Source organism: Helianthus annuus, chromosome 10, assembly GCF_002127325.2.
Source record: "Helianthus annuus cultivar XRQ/B chromosome 10, HanXRQr2.0-SUNRISE, whole genome shotgun sequence".
NCBI lineage: Eukaryota > Viridiplantae > Streptophyta > Magnoliopsida > Asterales > Asteraceae > Helianthus > Helianthus annuus.
The window spans coordinates 119896346-119916284 of NC_035442.2; the positions used below are offsets into that span (position 1 = coordinate 119896346).

At 40.3% G+C, this 19939-nt stretch overlaps 1 protein-coding gene across 1 annotated transcript; it reads right to left on the reverse strand.

Moving 5' to 3' along the window:
• Positions 1 to 18231: 18231 nt before the first annotated feature.
• Positions 18232 to 19196, reverse strand: LOC118483282 (protein MODIFIED TRANSPORT TO THE VACUOLE 1-like). The gene is made up of 2 exons (XM_035978920.1): positions 18472 to 19196; positions 18232 to 18371 (listed from the first exon to the last, which is right to left on the reverse strand). The coding sequence occupies exons 1-2, from the start codon at positions 18664 to 18666 to the stop codon at positions 18270 to 18272; spliced, it is 297 nt and encodes a 98-aa protein (XP_035834813.1). The 5' UTR covers positions 18667 to 19196; the 3' UTR covers positions 18232 to 18269.
• Positions 19197 to 19939: the final 743 nt, after the last annotated feature.

A 19939-nucleotide genomic window follows, 5' to 3' on the forward strand; every position in this document is an offset into this window, starting at 1 on the left:
ATAAATTACGAAAATACGTGCATAATTGTATTTTCTTGTTATGTGTTACCTGACTATCTGTTAGTTTACAGTATGAGCGACCAAGGACCATCTGACGCGTATCGTCAATTGTCTGGTTCGCCTAGAAGCGAAGGCACCTCTTCTTCTCTGCCTGCCCTCTCAGGGTACTCTGCTGATACGGAAGAAGGAATCTTTGTGTTTAAGGCTCAATCTGAAGAGCCATTTCCTCAGAAAAAGAGGGGATGGTTCAGTAGGGGAGCGCACGAGCGTAGGAAGCGTATGAAAAAGTTACAAGACCAGAGAGCACTAGCCGTAGCAAAAAGAGAAACCGATGCATATGCCCAGGATATGCAACCACTGCAGCTGACCCAAACCTGGAGCAAATGCTAGCACCCCAACCACAACCACCAATTCCTGATCAACCCATGGAAATAGAAAACCTTGGAAATCAAGTAGAAATGCATGATTTCAACCTGGAGGAGATACCTAGGGTACCTGCACCAAATCCGCTAGATCCAAATTATGACCCCTGGTGGGATGATGTTAGGGACAATGTGCAACGCTACCCGATACACGAAGATGTGCCAATGTCCAACCTAGGAGCCTACCCAGGGTTAGATACTCTAGATCCCTATTTTAATAACGTTGCATACATTAGGGAGATCTTAGAAAATCCTTACCCATACCAGGCCCCTATACCTCCATATCAGGAACCCGCACCCCAGATTCCAAACCCAGTCCTAGAACCTGCACCCCCAATGAGTGCAGAAAACGTACAAGAACTTAGGACTTTCGGTGAGGAAATTTTAGAAAGCAGTGAGAGAATGCGACAGGTGGGAGAGCGTCTCGTATGGAAATACGACAAGCGCAATATGGATTTTTGGATGAATCCATATCCATGAATGTGATGGTGGAAAACAGTAGTAATAATAATATAATATAATATAATAATAAAATATGTGTGTATGTGTTAGAAAAAAAACTACGGATGCATATTACTAGTATTGTAGCTTTACATTTCAGTCGGTATTGTAATTTTTATTTCAGTACTGGTGTGTAATAGATGCATACTATATGAATAGAGTAAGTCGCAATGATCGACGCTTTTGACCAAAAGTGTGTGACATGTTGTGACACCTGGGTCACTAAGACCATCAAACAAATACCAAGCCAATGAAATATTGTATTTCATACTTGGGATCTGTATAAAAATGTGTATCTTTTGCACATATCAACTCTTGTTCGATTTCAAGCTCTAAATCGCTTTCTAGAAGGTTATACGCGTGCTTATGCGTAAATATAACCAGTTTAATGGAACAAACACTCTGGAATAGTGAAATAGGATTAACATACCTTAAATAACCTTTACATAACTTAGAAATGAGTTTTGAAGGCTTTGGTATGGCATAATCAAGTTAAATAGCTTACAGGGACTAAACTTGACAAACTGCGAAAGTATGCCAATTTGAACTGTAACAAACATTTCGAAACATGACCATAAGTTAAACACACCCTAAATATACTTTACATAGCTTAGAAATAGGCTTTGAGGGGTTCGGTGTGCTAAAATAAACTTTTGGATCATTCAGGGACTAAAGGTGTCAAAAAGTGCATAAATTTGCACTTTCGCGCATAACTTACGTTCTGAATACATCCGGACATCCAAAAATTTATGCAAGCATCATAATATTATGCCTTAGTGTTTGGCATGAGAAAAATCCATTCGTCGTGCAATTTGGATCGTTTTTCGCGCTTATGCACATTCCGTCGTAATTAACCGAACATCGCGGTCGTACGACTAAACGAGCCAACATCCGGCATATTTTTGAGAATGTTTCATGTCCACAATGTTTAGGCATCATTTTAGGGCCTTGAAAATGGCTTAACGAGCCTTAAACATGTCGGAAATGGCCTTAATACACAATGGGGACTGAAATGAAAACATTGGAAAGTGTTTGCTGAACAGGGGGACCTTAGCGTGACACCTAGCCCCCTTGGCGTCACGCGAGGCCCCTTCTGATCAGCAAAAGTCATTTTTCAGCAATTAACAGCCCTTAGAAACCTCCAAAGGGCAACGCCACGTGTCAAAACCCTATGGTGGGGGCAAAATAAGCCACCACAACTTTGCGACAAGTGTACGGATTAGATTATGGCACGATATTCAAGAAACAATCCTAACGGTCTTGCTTTTCCTATAAATACCCCCCCCCCCTCCATTTTGGTTAAAACCCACAAAATCTGATCTAAAGCTCTAAGTTGAGGCCTTTGCTTCATACCTGAGCTCCTGGATCGAGATTAGCTTTCAGGGACCCTTCGTAAGTGTTCTTTCGTTCTTTTATCGCTTTATAGTCCTAAAGTCAAACTATGTTTGACTTTCTGCTTTGACCAGCCTATGGTCAACATGAAGTTCGTTTGAACTTCATAACGTGAGTGTGATCACGATGGTTATAGTCCCTAGTGACTACACCTACTGATTACCACGTTACCTAGGCTCAGTGACGAGTCGTAGTTTCGGCCAACATGCGCATTCATGCGTATTTTGTAACCAAACTACTCATAGGTATCAAAACTGTTTGTTTGGATACCAAACCTGTTTTCTAAACTTAGTTAAGCATGTTTTAGCATGCTTAGCTCGTCACTTTTAGTTTAGTGCTTATATAGGGTCGTAAGGGAAGCGATCTAAACAATCGCTTATACTTTCGAACCCGACCCATTTGGTCGATCATTAGGATCCGACCAAACACATTAGGTAACCATAGTATATAGGGAATAACCTTCCGAGGTTATACCTTATGGTCGCTTCGTTTAAGTAGTTGTACGATAGGTAGTTTATATGCCTTAGGTAAATTACCAAAATGCCCTTTTTACGCCATAATTCATTTTAAGCATATGTAACATAACTTTTGGTATCTAAACTGATTTGGCAATAATATTAGACATGATTAAGGAATATTTTACTTATCATAGGGCTAGTTAGGCGTTCCGAACGCGTTTCACGCGAACGACGCGTTAATGTAGCGTAAGCTACCTAAACGGGTCGTAATGGGTCGTAAGCACTTAGGTTAGGTGTCATTTTAGAATGTAGGCTTTGTTAAACCATATTACACGAGTCTCTATACTCGTTTGGTTTACGAACTGATGCGGGCCCAAGCGTGGAAGAGCGGGCCATCCGGTACTTGGAGGCCCAGGATCGCGTCACAAAAGGGGCTTCATTGAAATGGCTCTAACTTGGGCTACGGGAGTCCGTTTGGGGCGTGTGACCAGTCAAAACGAACGGGAGAACGAGCTCTATCTTGCTGCAAACAGCCTACGGCGGTTTGGGTCATCGTCCGGGCCGAAAAAACGCTTATTTCTATTAGTTTTTTCCATTTTTATGTTTTTTCAAGTATTTTGGGCATTTTGTTTTTGGGCTTGTGTTTGGCCCGTTGTCTTTTTTAGGCCCGTTTCGAATTTCTGTCTCTATTTATGTATTGCCCTAATCATTTGATGAATCAGAATTGAATTTTGAGAAAAAACAGTTTTTCACTTCAAATTCCGAGCCCTTTGGGTTGAATTTTGGGGTTAGGGAAGAACGACACGGGCATTCACAGAATCAACGTGTTTGATCTTCATTATTGTACTACTCACTACATCAGTTGGTATCAGAGCCGAATTCCTGGCTCAAAATGCCTCCGAGGAGAAACAACAACAGGCCTCTCGATGAAGTGTATGAACGAGAGTTGGAGCAGCGACTCATGGCGAGAGTGGATGAGCGGTTGGATCAAGTGGTCAATCAGTTGACTGATCGGATGGCCGATTTGATCAATCGTAGGAGGCAGGGACCCAATGACGGGTATGGTTCTGATTTTAGTAACCCATTTGGTGACGGTTCGGCTTCCGAAGACGAACAGGAAGGGCGACCAAGGGGTGAACGTGGAGGGGGTAACAGGCGTTGGGATTCTGGGATTAGAGTTGATATTCCAGAATTTGATGGGTCTAGTTTGAATCCAGAGGGGTTCATCGATTGGTTGGCTACCGTGGAGGAGGTGTTTGAATACAAGGAGGTGCCTGAAAATAAGCGGGTGGCCTTGATCGCTACCAGGTTACGTGGTAGGGCCTCTGCGTGGTGGCAACAATTGAAGTTAACACGAAACAGGCTCGGGAAGTCAAGGATCGTGACATGGACCAAGATGAAAAAATGCTTGCGGTCCAACTTTTTGCCTCATAACTTTCAAAGGTTGATGTACCAGCGTCTGCAGAATTTAAAACAGGGGGCTAAATCGGTTGATGATTATACAACTGAGTTTTACCAGTTGATTGCAAGGAATGATATTCAAGAACCGGAGGAGCAACTTGTCTCCCGGTATATTGGGGGTCTAAGGGTTCAGATCATGGAGGCTGTGAATCTTTTTGATCCGTTAACCATTCCTGAGGCACACCAACGGGCGTTGGCCTTTGAGAAGCAAAACCGTCGGGTGGGCGGTTCATTTACCCCCGCTGGGGGAAACGTTGGGTCAGGCAGTGGGGCACCTCGTGGCGGGCCTAGTCAGGGGAAGCCGGGGGGTAGTAATAACGGGCCTACTTCTAAGGGGGCTAGCAGTAGTGGTCCCAGATGTTTCAATTGTGGTGAAACAGGCCATCGTCAAGCTGAGTGCAAAAAGGCTGGTAAAAGACACTTATTTGCTGAGTCTGAAGATGAACAGTATGAAGAGTATGAGAATAACCCAGTCTACGATGAGGAAACTGAATATGAAGAGGAGGTTGTGACCGGTGATGTTGGGGTGAGTTTGGTGGTTAGACGTTCTTGCTATACACCAAAGGCAGATGGGGATGATTGGCTGAAGCATAACATCTTCCACTCAACATGTACTATTTTGGGAAAGGTTTGCACGTTCGTCATCGATTCAATGGCTGAAAAAGGGAGGTGAAGTGACGGTATCTAAAAGGGCACTTGTTTCAATTTCCATTGGGTCCACGTACAAGGATGATGTCGTGTGTGATGTGGTCCCTATGGACGCGTGTCACTTATTGTTGGGCAGGCCTTGGGAGTACGAGCGTAATATAGAACATAACGGGCGGTCCAATACGTATAGTTTCCTGTTTGGTGGTGTGAAGATCACTCTTGTTCCTAGCAAGCCTAAGCAATTAGCCACGAAACAGTCGGGCACTCTGTTGACCATTAGTTAGTTTCAAGATGAGTTGGAGGAAGCATACAATGTTTTTATTTTGATTGGGAAGCCTGTGGCCGAGGAAGTCGACATTCCTGAATGTATGGTTCCGTTATTCGAGGAGTTTGTTTATGTTTTCCCAGATGATTTACCTGCCGGGTTGCCACCCCTACGAGACATCCAACATCACATTGATTTGGAACCGGGGTCCCAGCTACCCAATAAGCCCCATTACAGAATGAGTCCAAAGGAGCATGAGGAATTACGTCGGCAGGTTGAAGATTTAATTTCTAAAGGGTATGTTCGGGAAAGCATGAGTCCTTGTGCTGTTCCTGCTCTGTTGACTCCAAAGAAGGATGGGACGTGGCGTATGTGTGTTGACAGTCGTGCAGTCAACAAGATCACTGTGAGGTACAGGTTTCCTATTCCTCGACTTGATGATTTGCTTGATCAAATTAGCGGTGCCACTATTTTCACGAAACTAGACTTGAAGAGTGGGTATTACCAGATCCGACTCAGGCCTGGGGATGAGTGGAAAACCGCCTTCAAGACTCGTGAGGGGTTGTATGAATGGTTAGTGATGCCTTTTGGCTTGTCCAATGCCCCTAGTACGTTTATGCGGGTCATGAACAAGTTGTTTAGGCCCTTTATTGGCAAGTTTGTTGTGGTTTATTTTGATGATGTTCTTATTTATAGCCCTAATTTTGATGAGCATGTGAAGCATGTACGGCAGGTTTTGACCTTGCTCCGAAGGGATAACTTGTATGCAGCCAGAAAGAAGTGTGTCTTTATGGTCCCTAAGGTCCTGTTTTTGGGATATGTTGTTTCTGGTGACGGGATACAGGTGGATGAATCCAAGGTAGCGGCTGTTAAGCAGTGGCCAACCCCCACTACAATAACTGAAGTACGTAGCTTCCATGGTCTTGCTTCATTCTATAGACGGTTCATTCGAAATTTCAGTTCCCTTATGGCACCAGTGACTGACTGCATGAAGGGAAAGACCTTTATATGGACCGAGGAGGTAGAATCAGCTTTTCAGTTAATCAAAGAAAAGCTTACATCAGCACCAATTCTTATTTTGCCAGATTTTTCTCGGGTTTTTGAGTTGCACACAGATGCCTCGCAGGGTGGTATTGGGGCAGTCCTAAGTCAAGGGGGGCGACCAGTTTCTTATTTCAGTGAGAAGTTGACTGGGCCAAAGTTACGTTATAGCACTTATGATCTTGAATTTTATGCAGTGGTCCAGGCTGTGAAACATTGGCGTCACTATTTGTTTCACAAGGAGTTTGTTTTATTTACAGACCATGATTCGCTGAGGCATATCCGCAGTCAAGATAAAGTGTCACATAAGCATGCTCGGTGGATGGCTTTCTTGGAAAAGTTTACCTTTGTTGTGAAGCATAAGTCTGGAATTTCGAATCGTGTGGCAGATGCCTTGAGCAGGAGGAGTAGCCTGCTTGTTTCTATGAGAGTTGTTGTACCCGGGCTAGACAATCTCATGGAACAGCTCACAACAGATCCATATTTTTCAGTCATTTTGCAAGATGTGCAGTTTGGGAAGAGGGCAGATTTTCTTGTGCATGATGGCTTTCTTTTTAAGGAAAATCAATTGTGTATTCCCAATTCCAGCCTCCGACTTCAAATAATTAAAGAACTGCATGGAGAAGGGCACGTGGGAAGAGACCGTACTTTACGACTGGTGCAGTCTTCTTATTTTTGGCCTACTATGAGGAGGGATGTTGAACGGTTTGTTAGACGTTGCAGGATCTGTCAAGTTTCAAAAGGCACAGCTACCAATGCAGGGCTTTATATGCCTCTACCCATTCCTCAGCAACCTTGGGTAGATATTAGCATGGATTTTGTGTTGGGGTTACCCCGTACTCAGCGTGGTAATGATTCGATCTTCGTCGTGGTGGACCGGTTTTCTAAAATGGTGCACTTTATTCCTTGCAAGAAGACAACGGATGCAGTTAATGTGGCTCAGTTGTTCTTTCGAGATATCTATCGTTTGCATGGTTTGCCGTCTTCTATAGTTTCTGATCGGGATACTCGTTTCTTGAGTCACTTTTGGCGCAGTTTATGGAAAATGGTGAACACTCAGCTCAATTTTAGCAGTGCTTATCACCCACAAACTGATGGGCAGACAGAGGTTGTTAATCGATCACTTGGTAATCTTTTGCGGTGTCTTGTGGGTGATCATGTGAAGTCGTGGGATCAAAAGCTTTGTCAGGCTGAGTTTGCTCATAATCATGCTGTTAATAGGAGTACTGGGTTTAGTCCGTTTGAGGTGGTCTATTCTGCTAAGCCTCGGGGTCCTCTTGATTTGATGTCACTTCCTTCACCAGGTTCTGTTCCTAAGAAGGTGCAAGATTTTGTGGTTGGGTTACATGATGTTCATAAAGCTGTGCAGGATAACTTCGCCAACGCTAATTCAAAGTACAAGCAAGCTGCAGATCAAAAGCGTAGGCAAGTTGATTTTGAAGAGGGTGATTTTGTTTGGGCCATTTTGACTAAGGATCGCTTCTCAGTGGGGGAGTATAATAAGTTGTCAGCCAAGAAGATTGGGCCAGTAGAGATTGTGCAGAAGACAAATTCTAATGCCTATCGTCTGAAGTTACCAAGCCATATTCGTTGCTCTGATGTTTTCAATGTCAAACATTTGCTGCCTTTTCATGGGGATTCGTCTGATGATGAGGTTGCTGCGGATTCGAGGTCGAATTTTGTCTACCCAGGAGGGAATGATGCGGGCCCAAGCGTGGAAGAGCGGGCCATCCGGTACTTGGAGGCCCAGGATCGCGTCACAAAAGGGGCTTCATTGAAATGGCTCTAACTTGGGCTACGGGAGTCCGTTTGGGGCGTGTGACCAGTCAAAACGAACGGGAGAACGAGCTCTATCTTGCTACAAACAGCCTACGGCGGTTTGGGTCATCGTCCGGGCCGAAAAAACGCTTATTTCTATTAGTTTTTTCCATTTTTATGTTTTTTCAAGTATTTTGGGCATTTTGTTTTTGGGCTTGTGTTTGGCCCGTTGTCTTTTTTAGGCCCGTTTCGAATTTCTGTCTCTATTTATGTATTGCCCTAATCATTTGATGAATCAGAATTGAATTTTGAGAAAAACAGTTTTTCACTTCAAATTCCGAGCCCTTTGGGTTGAATTTTGGGGTTGGGGAAGAACGACACGGGCATTCACGGAATCAACGTGTTTGATCTTCATTATCGTACTACTCACTACATCACGAACCCTCATTCTATCCAATCTTCCGATTTAGGTCCGGTATATTAATATAGCTACCTACTAGGTGTCGTTTGATATTCCGTGATCTCTAGCATTGTGTGATTATTACACAAGGACTGCTAAGCAACCTCAGGTGAGTACATAGACCCCTCTTTTACTGTTTTCCAAACTGTTTTGGGGTGAAACACATGTGCCTATTTGTTACTTTCATGCTTTCTTGTTTTCACATCATATACTTGCTATGTTCATTAGTACATTTATAGTACATGATTTCATTACATTTATTGCTATGTATGCCCATTGTGTGCATACTTAGTACTTCACTTTACAATACATTTCATGCTACGTACGCCCATTGTGTGCATACTTAGTACATTGTTTTACATTGCATTTCTGTTGCATATGCTCGTCCAGCATATGAACACATTATACTACATTTTGAACTGTTGTAACCATTTGACTATGTGAACCGTCTTAACCATTTGATTATATGAACCTTTTGAAACCATTGAACCGTGTGAACCAGTTGTATCTGTTGACATGATTTACAATTGACAATAGACATTTGACTATACATAAACATTTCTACAATTGTTAAACATTTCATCTTGATGGTTTGGTTTTAGTAAGTGATCTAAGTAACGAGGCGTGTGTAATATGATACAAGCATGGTGGATACGCCGCTGGTACTTCCTATATATAAGTGTTTGTATGGTATTACATATCGTAGAGTTATTTGAATCATTTCAATTTGAGACATATAACATTTTATACAAATAACACACTTTTCACAAGACATTGATTTACAAACAACTTATCTTACACAAACTCATTTTACATGGTTATTCATTTAACCATACATTATTCTCTTACCTTTTTTTTTTTACATATCATCTGATCTTATCGTTTTTCAAATGATTTACAAGACAAAGCAAATTACAAGGTTCATGACTAAACATTTTCTCAAACATAAGTCATGAATTCTGTTTTCACAAAACCTATGTATCTCATAGGCATTTTTATGCTGACGTACCTATTTTCACATGTGTTTTCAGGAGATGATGCATAGGACTTATCAAGACATACTTAGGCGGACTTGTGCCTTAGTGACTTAAAACGAGACAAGAACTAGTTAATTTATGTTATGTACTCTTTGGTTCTTGTTTAAAACAATGTAAACTTTCATGTTTGATTAATAAAACGAAACTTCAATTGCCATGGATTTGAAACAATAAATTCTGTTACAACACTCCTCGACGTTTCCGCCACGTTTTGTATGTTCTTCGTGGTCGGGGTGTGACACATGTGATTGGCTATATTCAAATATTATTGGTGATATTAATATTTGGTAAATGTTTAAAATTCAGATGGACAACGAAGTGAATCAGGAAAACTAGAATGATAATATTCAGAACAACAACCACTCGAATAATGATAATCTGAATAACGAGAATCCGAACAATGGAAACCAAATGGATAATAGTGCCGTTCAACATATAGTTGCACAAGGAATCATAGATGCAATGCCATTTATTATTCAAACGGTTCAAGAAGCGAATAATAAAAGTAAGCATAGCAGTAAGCGACCAACTGAACCAGAACACAGCGTAAACAATGGACCCGTACTTCAGGTGCCTATTCCTAAAAGAAGAAGAACCATGCCATATGGTTGTTCTTATAAAGAATTCTGGTCCTGCAAACCAATAGAATTCTCGGGCAATGAAGGACCCATTGTAGCTCTACGCTGGATAGAAAAGACTGAGGCTATTCTAAAAATAAGCAAGTGTCGTGAATAAGATAACATAATGTTTGCTTCTAATCTATTTAAGAACTCAGCCCTAGAATGGTGGAACACTATCCTCCAGTCAAGGGGAAGTGATAGGATTTATAACATGAAATGGGAAGAGTTCAAAAATATGGTAGAAAGGAAGTTCTGCCTTCCCAATGAAAAGGAACAGATAGCAAACAAGTTTCTGAATCTTAGAATGACCGGGGTAGATAGTAAGGGTTATACTACCACATTCTTTCAATATGCTAGAATAGTACCAACCCTTGCATCACCTAAACCCGTATTAATCTCTCGTTATATCTGGGGATTAATTGGGGAGATTAGGCATGTAGTCAAGGCAGCTAGACCCCAAACCATAGAAGAAGCTGTAGAACTAGCCAATACCTTGACTGATGAACTGGTGCGTACTAGAGAAGAAGATCAGAGGAGAAACCTAACCCAAAGGCTTACTCAAGAATTCCGTTCTGGGAATTCTAACCGAAGGAATGTAGGTTCTACCTCTGCACCATACTGCAGGATCTGCAAGAAGAAGCATTCAGGAAAATGCTCCACTCACTGCAATTACTATAAGGCACCAGGACACAAGGAAGAAGATTGCATAAGGAAAACTAGTAATGGATTGTGCTTCAACTGTGGAGAAAAAGGTCATATCAAGCCAAACTGTCCGAAGTTAGCTCCACCTGCAAACCACAAGAACACTAAAAATGCTAGAGCATTTGTTCTAACTGCAGATGAAGCCAAGATGATCCCGGACGTCATAGCTGGTACGTTCTTAGTTAATGATATTTTTGCTAAAGTACTATTTGACTCTGGTGCAAACCAAAGTTTTATTAATACTTCGTTTTGCAAATTTCTAAATCAATCATTAACTAAACTACCACAAGAATGTCTAGGAGAGACAGCCAATGGAGAAACCGTTAGGATTTCGGAAATCTTGCAGGGAGCAAGAATAGAAATTTTTAATCAAAAATTTATTGCAAACCTTTACCCAATGAATCTGGTAGGATTTGACGTCGTGTTAGGAATGGATTGGTTAATAGCCGACAGTACCAACGGGTGATAATTAGTATAACTTGGAAACAAATGTAATTGCAGGATCGCCCTCAATACTGTACACTGTGACTTTTAGTTAAACTTGCTTAAACTGGGATTCACTCACCAATATTTCCCACTGAAAAAATGTTTTTAAAACACGTTTCAGGTAACAAAATGTGAAAGCCAAATAGAAGCCAGCTGGACAGCACTGAAGGCTTGGAAAAGTGGCAATAAAGTTACCTAAGAATAAAATAGATGCTTTGTTAAATAAAATAGGATTTATTCCTATAAAAGTGTGTATACTGAAAACTTGGGTTTTACCCATGTGTTTATTATTATAAAATATGGTGGTTTACTCTGATTAAATATTTCCTAACTACGGTCCTGATGAAAATTTCCGCTGCCAAATTAGACAATAACGTGATACCACCGAAACTGGCTCGCGGCCGCCCTTTTCCGGGGACTAAGGATCGGGGTTGCGATAATTTAGGCGTAGGCCCTGAATCAAAAAAGAAGAAGCGCGGACCTACTGCCACTGCTGCACCTAAGAAGACTAATGCGCCAAAGGCGGGCGTTCTGAAAGAAGAGAAGAAGAAAGGTACGCACCTTGTGTCTGATTCTTGGTGTGATTACATAGTGGTGTCTGACTCATTAGAGGGTCTTGCGCCTATAGCTGCGAAACAACCCAAGGCGGAGCCCCGAGACACAGCGGACATCCCCGTATCAAACCCGGATGATCCAATTGATGTGGAGTCTAGTCCGGAGCCCTTGTTGAGGACTAAGGCAGTAAAGAGAAAGAAGCCTGAAGGCGAAGCTGCGGCGCAGCCTGCAAAGAAGATCACAAGAAAGAAGATTAGCAACAAAAGCAATCTAGATACCTTTGCTGCAAAATTCTCTCCAGGTGAGTGTCTTCTCAAGTTTCCGCCTTTGCCATATTGTAAGATAACCTTGTTAATTTTCCTTTGCAGAAAAAACCTGTATTGTCTGTTCATCAAGAGTCATCATCCGCTTTTAATGATGACCTTCCGCCGTCACCCCCTTGTGTGTTTATCAAAGAAAAATTATAGGGTACGAAGACTGGGGAAGCGGACGTGAAGAAGACTGTGGAGGTGGAAGTAGAGAAAATTGCGGAGGTAGAGACGACTGATGTTGGTGTTACCAAGCCGAAGTCTCCTGAGGTTGTGGCGCAAGGGCCAGAAAAGAAAAAAAATCTATCTTTGAAGAAGAGGTTCCTGTGGTAACCGTTCTTTCTTCCTCTGTGGCTGCTTCCGAGCCTCCCAAAGCTAAAGTTGAGGAAAATCAAGTTCTTGTTGAACAGGGCTATGTGGTACATGAAGCGGAAGAGGACACTCCTATCCGCCAGGATGAGACTCCAGGGGATTATTACTATAGGACTTATTCTGAAACGAGGGCCTCTGATACTCATGCACCTGTATGGAAATTAAAGCAAGGAGATTCTTTTTCTGACTGGCAAGTTTGTTGGGAATGGTTTCAAAGTGCCTTCCCTCCAGCAGAAATTAAGTTCCAAGAAGAACAAACGCATGAGCGTACCTACCTAGCTTACCTTCAAGAGACTGCTAGCTCAACTTTAACAACTTAGCGAATCGTGCGCGAGTGGCGCAGTATGCATAAAGAGTGGGATGCTGTAGAAGCTTCCAAAAAGGAGATTGCTGAAGAAAGAGAGAAGGTTGCTGCTCTGAGGACTTAACTTGAAGCTGATCAAGCTAAGTTTGAAGATGAGCAAAAAATTGAAGAATGGTCAGCCATGGGATGGAAAAAGAAGGCTGAGTCTGAAGCTGCCCTCCTTTCCAAAGAACGCAAGCGGTGGAGGGAAATATGTGAAAAAATTAACAACGAAAAATGTCACAGCCCCCGATCCCTATCCCGGGAGCGGGCGGCCACAACCAGTTTTAGTGGTATCAGTGTTTATCAATTTGGCAGCGGAAATTTCATCAGGACCGCAGTTAGGAAATATTTTATCAAAGTTAAACACCAAAAATATTTAAAATAAAGAAATGGGATAAAACCTAATTTTCTCTGATAATACATTTATAAGTGGGACAAAACCAGATTTTTCATTTTGATACATTTATAGGGAATAACCCCAATTATTGAAAACAATTCTTCCTTTTTAATTAGGTAACTTTTATTGCCACTTTTCTAAGCCTTCAGTGCTCTCTAGCTGGCTTTTATTGGTTTCACACTATGTTACCTGAAACACGTGTTTAAAACATTTTATCAGCAAGAAATACTGGTGAGTGAATCCCCGTTTAATCAAGTTTAATAAAAACCATTGTACATTATTGAGGGCGGTCGCGCAATTACATTTTTATGGAAAGTTTGCTTTTCTGTATTTTCGAAAGTTCACTGCACAAAATCCTAACTTAGATAAAAATAAACATTCCAGATCTATCAAATCTTTTGAAAATCTTATCTACCAACTTAAATCCGGTGAGATTTTCGGTTAACCGATTCACCAGAAGATTTGACGAAGTCAAATTTTGAAAGAAATTTTCAAGAAAAACCAAGTTCTAGCATTTCTACATGTGTCCTAACAAGGGTTTTATAAAAATTTTCTTCAAACCACAAGGTTTTACCCAGTTTTAAAGACTTTTACAGAAAAAAAACTTGAACCTTTTGTTTTCAAACTCAAAGACAAACTTTCCAACAACTTGACAACTTGTTCAAACACAAGATTTTGCTTGGTTTTTAACAAGAAAGAGAACCAAAGCTCTGATACCACTTGTAGGTCCACTCGGAGGATCAAGTTTACCTACTTCCTTGTTGTCGAAACACACCCACAAGTGCGGAATCCAAGTGGGTATGCAACCAAGCAAAGAACACACAAAAATACAAGAACAGATTCACAGTTTAAAGTTCACTTGTATATATATTTCAGCATAGTTTCAGTACACTGGTTACACAAGAAAAACCTCTCAACTCTCTGAAGTGTGTGCTCTATCTAAACACACTTCTTTCTGCTGTGTATTTATACTGCAGGTCGACGAATGACCTGCAGCGACGAAAGATCTCGACGAAACACTCAAAAGCCCACGAAATACTTGCATCTCACGAAAGATGTATTGGGCTGCCATCCAAAGCCCACGAAATACTAGGCAGGCCCAAATAGTAAACTCTACGTGACAACTTAATTCTTGCATGCATTTTATCAAAAGACATGACATCATCACGACATCATGGTGATGTCAGCTTACGGCTCTTCGTGCTTCGTGTGTGTGTTGATCTCTGGGGCGCACGACGGAGGAATGTCGTGACGTCGGTCTTGAGCCGAACCTAACCAAGTCGAACCGAACCGAGCCGCATCCACAAAGTGTATAAACAATAAAGGTATTCGGGACTGGTTTTTCTTATACGGGGTGTATTTAGGACGTTTGGGGGTGTCTAAAGTATTTTAAGGAGGGTTGTTATATCTTGGGCATAATTCCTGGATTGTTTAATAAAATATATAATGCACTCGCATTAAGTATACTAACCCCATTTCAACTTTTATCCCTGCGTCACGAGACAGAACCCCAACGAATTTAGTCAGGCAGAGCCTTGACATGCGTTACGGGGTCCTAGATCAATCGGACAGGGTATCAGTGATCAAGGGTTAAAATACTTAAAACAGGAATATTATAGAAATGAGAGAGAGGGAAAAGCTGGCAAGATCTTAAAGAGAAGGCAGCGAATTGAGCGATTGTTTTGAAATGTGGTTGTGCAATTTATACTAGTTTCTTCAACAATCTTGAAGGCCTTATATGGCTCCACGTACCAATATGTATTAATGGTACATACACACACGTCCACCATTCCTAATTTGTAGGGTTTTTAAATTTATTATTATATATTATAATTAATTCAGGTGCTTCACTTATTTGGCGTTTATAACTTCTAAAATATTACGTTTTATAAAACAATGAATATGTCATTAGAACGAGAATAATCTTATCTACATTTTGAACCAAGTTTCATTAAAAACGTAGTAGGTTCAAATATAATGTATTTTTATAACTTAACTATTAAACGGTTCCTACGGTTGCCAAAATACCTTATATTTCTATCGGTCAATTTACCCTTGACCTACTCGTGAGATAACTTTATTTTAAATTTAAAAATTTTGGGAATGTTACAAAAAAAATGGTTCTTCGAAACAACGTGAACAATCTCAAGGCGGAGATTGAAAAGCTGAAAAAAGAGAAAGCCGATGCGGAAGCCTCCGTGATGAAGCTCGTTCTCACAGGGAAAGGAGTAAGCAGAGAGAGGTACAAACTTGCGCAACCCTTGCCCTTAGAAATAAGGAGATTGAAGAACTTACTTCTTTATTAACTGATCAGGAACAAATCAAGGCGGAACTTGAGTCTGCCAAAAAAGATTTGCAACTTGAGAGAGTTGAAAAAGCTGAAGCCGCGCGCCCCCTTACCGAAACCGAAGAGAAACTTGAAAGTTCTGAGACTGCCCGGGTGACGGCGGAAAGCTTAGTTGAACCTTTGAAGAATGGTATGTTGTGGATGCAACACCATGGGATTATCAATGTAAGTATGTCAATCCCTTGTAAATTCTATTCTGAACTCCATTGACTTGGATCAAACTCATTTTATGACTTTGTTTACGCAGGTTGCAAATTCTATTCTGAACTCCATTGACTTGGATCAAACTGTTGCCAACTTGATGGTTACCGCGCGCAACAACGGCTATGCGCAAGGATATGCGGAATGTACACAGCATGTCACCAATACTTTTAGAGTTGACTCGGATACAAGCAGATCTGCCACCCATGGGGTTGACACCGGTGCTGATCATGCAGCTGCCAAGGAAGAGTACAATAATCTATGCCACCCTTGGGGTTGACACCGTTTATATTATATAGCCACATGAATTCACGAATTCACTGTAAGTGCGGCTGTTTCTATCATATAGTCACTAAAAAGTTTGTTTTAGCCACATAAATTTAAAAAAAAAAATTGTGGCAAAAAGGTTGTTGTAATTAACAAAATGGTCCATTAAGTGTGACTAAATGGTATCGATGGCCACATGAATTTATTTTAGGTGTGACCGTTTCTATTGTATAGTCACATGAGTTTACCATAAGTGTGTCTGTTTCTATTATATAGTCACTAAAAAGTTTGTTTTAGCCACATGAATTTAAAAAAAATGTGACAAAAAGGTTGTTGTAATTAAGAAAATGCCCCATTAAGTGTGACAAAATGGTATTATCAGTCACACGAATTTACTGTGAGTGTGGTCATTTCTATTTTATAGTCACATATATTGTTGTGGCCATTTTCGTGTAATTAGCAATTTTATTTTCAATTTTTTCGTAGAAGTAAAACAATAACAAAAACGAACAAACCTAAAAAACAAAATTAATAATCTTAACAATAGTAAACCAAAATTCATACATAAGTTGTCAATTTGAATACTAAATACATAAACTTGCATCAATCCTAACAGCACTTGCAAGAACAACACTTTTTGTCTCAACATACATCACTCCTAGAAACACTTGCAACGTAACCTTCTCTCATTCCTTGAAAAACTCTTCCTGTTTTCATTTTGGCCATTAGCTGGCCCTTTTGTCTTAGCCAATCAAAACTCCTTCACAAAACAAAGTGTCGCGCTTCATCATAAGACATAAGTTATTCTAAAAAGACAATATTAATATATACAATGGTAACAAGAAAAGCATCCATACATGTTTTATCTGCATGCGGGTCGATTAGGTCCTTGCCAAGTAAAATGACGTTGGACTGACCTGTATCAAATTCATCACGTACAACATCAGTTTCAGAATAAACATAGGTAACAAAATAGGCGGTTGGTAAACGGGTCAAATGAGTAACATTTGGTTGACCTGGCAACATTTGTTTAACCATTTTCTATAGATTTCATTCACAACAAGTGCAATATACTTGATTACATAAACTAAAATAAGATCTAGTTTGAATCAATAAATCAACTTAGAAGATTGTGAATGACTTACATATAATATGGGAGATACTGCAATTCGGAAGTAAGTGTAAAATCAGTGTATCCTGCAGCAAATGATCTTAAGAACCACAACTCTAAAACTGTATGCCGGCCTTTTCAGATGATTCCCCCTGATGACATAATAGGGTTGTATAACCTCTACATATGACGAAAACATGAACACATATCATTAAATTGTAACCGAAAAAACTTTAATAATTCATTGGGGTCATTCATTTTATATATATATATTAGAACTTCATTGTGGAGACTAATAAGCTTGCAATAAGACATTGCTCAACAGTCACCATATACAACATCCATGCATATATAGATCCTTAATCTTGAGAAAATGATGGATTGTTGAAAAATATGCAGACAACTGAGATATCACCTGTTGCGAATCCCGGTCGTTTACATTTCCACTGAGCAGCTGCATACTCAACCAAACATTTTGCTTATTCGTCTCTTTCGTCTACTGACGATGAAACAATCTCCACCGCCTTTTCATTTGAGACAGCATACCATACCTACAGATTGTTATTCACTTTAATAATGCAACCATGTGTGTGTGTCTATATATATGTGTGTGTGTGTGTGTGTGTGTGTGTGTGTTTGATGTAGGAGTATCATACCCCATCAGTTGCCAAAATAACCAAACGGTTGCGTGTGGTTAAGGTTCTTTGTATCACGTCAGGCTCGGAAATAAGACCAAAATCTTTAACAAAAAAGTCACTGAAAGCCCTTGAAATCACAAGTCCTGGACCTTCTGGTGTCTCGTCGATTGAAGCTCGAATCCTAGACATTCCTGGCTCATCATCTTGTTCGCACACACCCCTCCTGATGTGTATATCCTCTCTCTTTCCTCTAAATCAAGGATTAAAAGAAGTTTAGATAATAAAGCATAGTCATAGACACAGATAATGGGGCAATTAAAAGAAGTTTTATTCACCAACTTAACTATAAGAAACAAATTCTTTTAAAAAAACTACTACAATTTTTTGTATATGCAGTTAGAATCAAACGGAGAATGAAATCACCTTTCCTTTTGATGTTTCTGTAATATCTAGGAATGCCAAGAAACGATCCACCATCAGGAATGTCGGCATACGGCACATCTGTGATAACCCCAAATGAGAAAAGATGCTTCTTCCCTTGTGATACCAATCCATTTGGGTAGCCCATTGTTCTTTAGCTATTCAATAATAAAAATAAAATTAAAATAAAAATAAAAAACATATATCAAAATAAGCATGGTAGTTACTGATTAGCAGTTACAAAGCTTTCACACGAACCTGCCACATGTGCGACTGGAGTTTGACTTCTAACGCGCGACTTAAAGCTAAAGCATTCAACTTTGTGGCCTCCGAAAGAAACACCTGAATGGCATCGCGAGTTGGTTGAAGACGAACACCACCAGATGTAACAGTGGTCTCTAATAACCAATTTTCACGGCTCTTTTCCAGTGAATAACTTAAGCTTGACTCCATGGTCCAGAAGCATTTGTCGATAACCGATTGTTATCATTGTAACTAGTTTCATTAGTCAGTGATCTTCGCAAATTCGGGCTCCTGTAAGTTCCCATGTCGTTTTTAGGGGTTTGAGCTTGTGCTATGCTATTCAAACCGAGCTTAATTGTTGTGCTTCCAATGCCAACCACTTCACTAAGAAACGACTTCTTATCCTCAGACGGTGGCATGTTATAATTGGTATTACCGAAACCTTCTATCCGTCGTGCAAGACTTTCGGTTTGTGGCGGTTTACTATTGTCTTCACCAGCAAAAATAGCTGCTAAAGCCTCCTGTGCAGTTTCCCTAACGGACTTATTAAGTGCATCACCCTTTAACGGATCTGGTTGTCCTTTATAGTGAACTAGTTGCCGAACAGCCACTGAGTTCCTTTGCGTTTCCCTCCTAAATTCCACACGAGACTTCCCCACAACATACTTAATCACTCTTAAAGCCTACATATACAAATCACAAAAACTTAGCTGTAGAAAACCAATTTCTTTTAACAAGAAGTACAAATAGATTTTTTTTTTTTTTTTTTTTGTTCTCGCTATCTCATCTACATCTTCGTCTTTATAGTACAGTTACTAATTAAACTTCAAAATTCAATTAAATGATCAACTCATCTTATTTACACTGTAAAGTTCTAGCAAATGCTGCCAAACTAAAGTCCACTTTATTTGCAAAATGCAATTATAAAAGACATACTGTTCACCTAGAAAAGAAGATTTTTGGAGCCGGGGACAACCTCTCTTCTTTGACAGAGAGGCAAGGTTTGCCACATCACACTCGCTTAGACCTACCCCCTACCAATAGCTCTCCTATGAGTAAATTTTAATGTTAATATATTAATTTCAGAAAAAAAAAAATTCGGGTTAACCCACAAAAGTTCGGGTCGTGTTCGGGTTCATATGTGTGATACGATTTTCGGGTTCGTGTAAAATTTGCGGGTTCGGGTCAGGTTGAACCCGTCAACCCGCAAACACGACTTGTTTAGTACCCTTAAATAATAGACATAATCGTAATTAATTCATAATGATCATACTAATTTAGTCCCTATTTGTCAATTTTCCTATGGTTCATGTTGTTTTTCGGGTTGTGTCCGAAATTCATACCCATACTCACTATAGCAGTGTAACAAGTAATTTACCTTTATTGCCTCTAATTGACCATGATTGGGCCTATTGACAATCATTGAGCTCAACAACCCTAACTGACCTTTATTGGGCCTAGTTGACCTTTAAGAACCCAAATA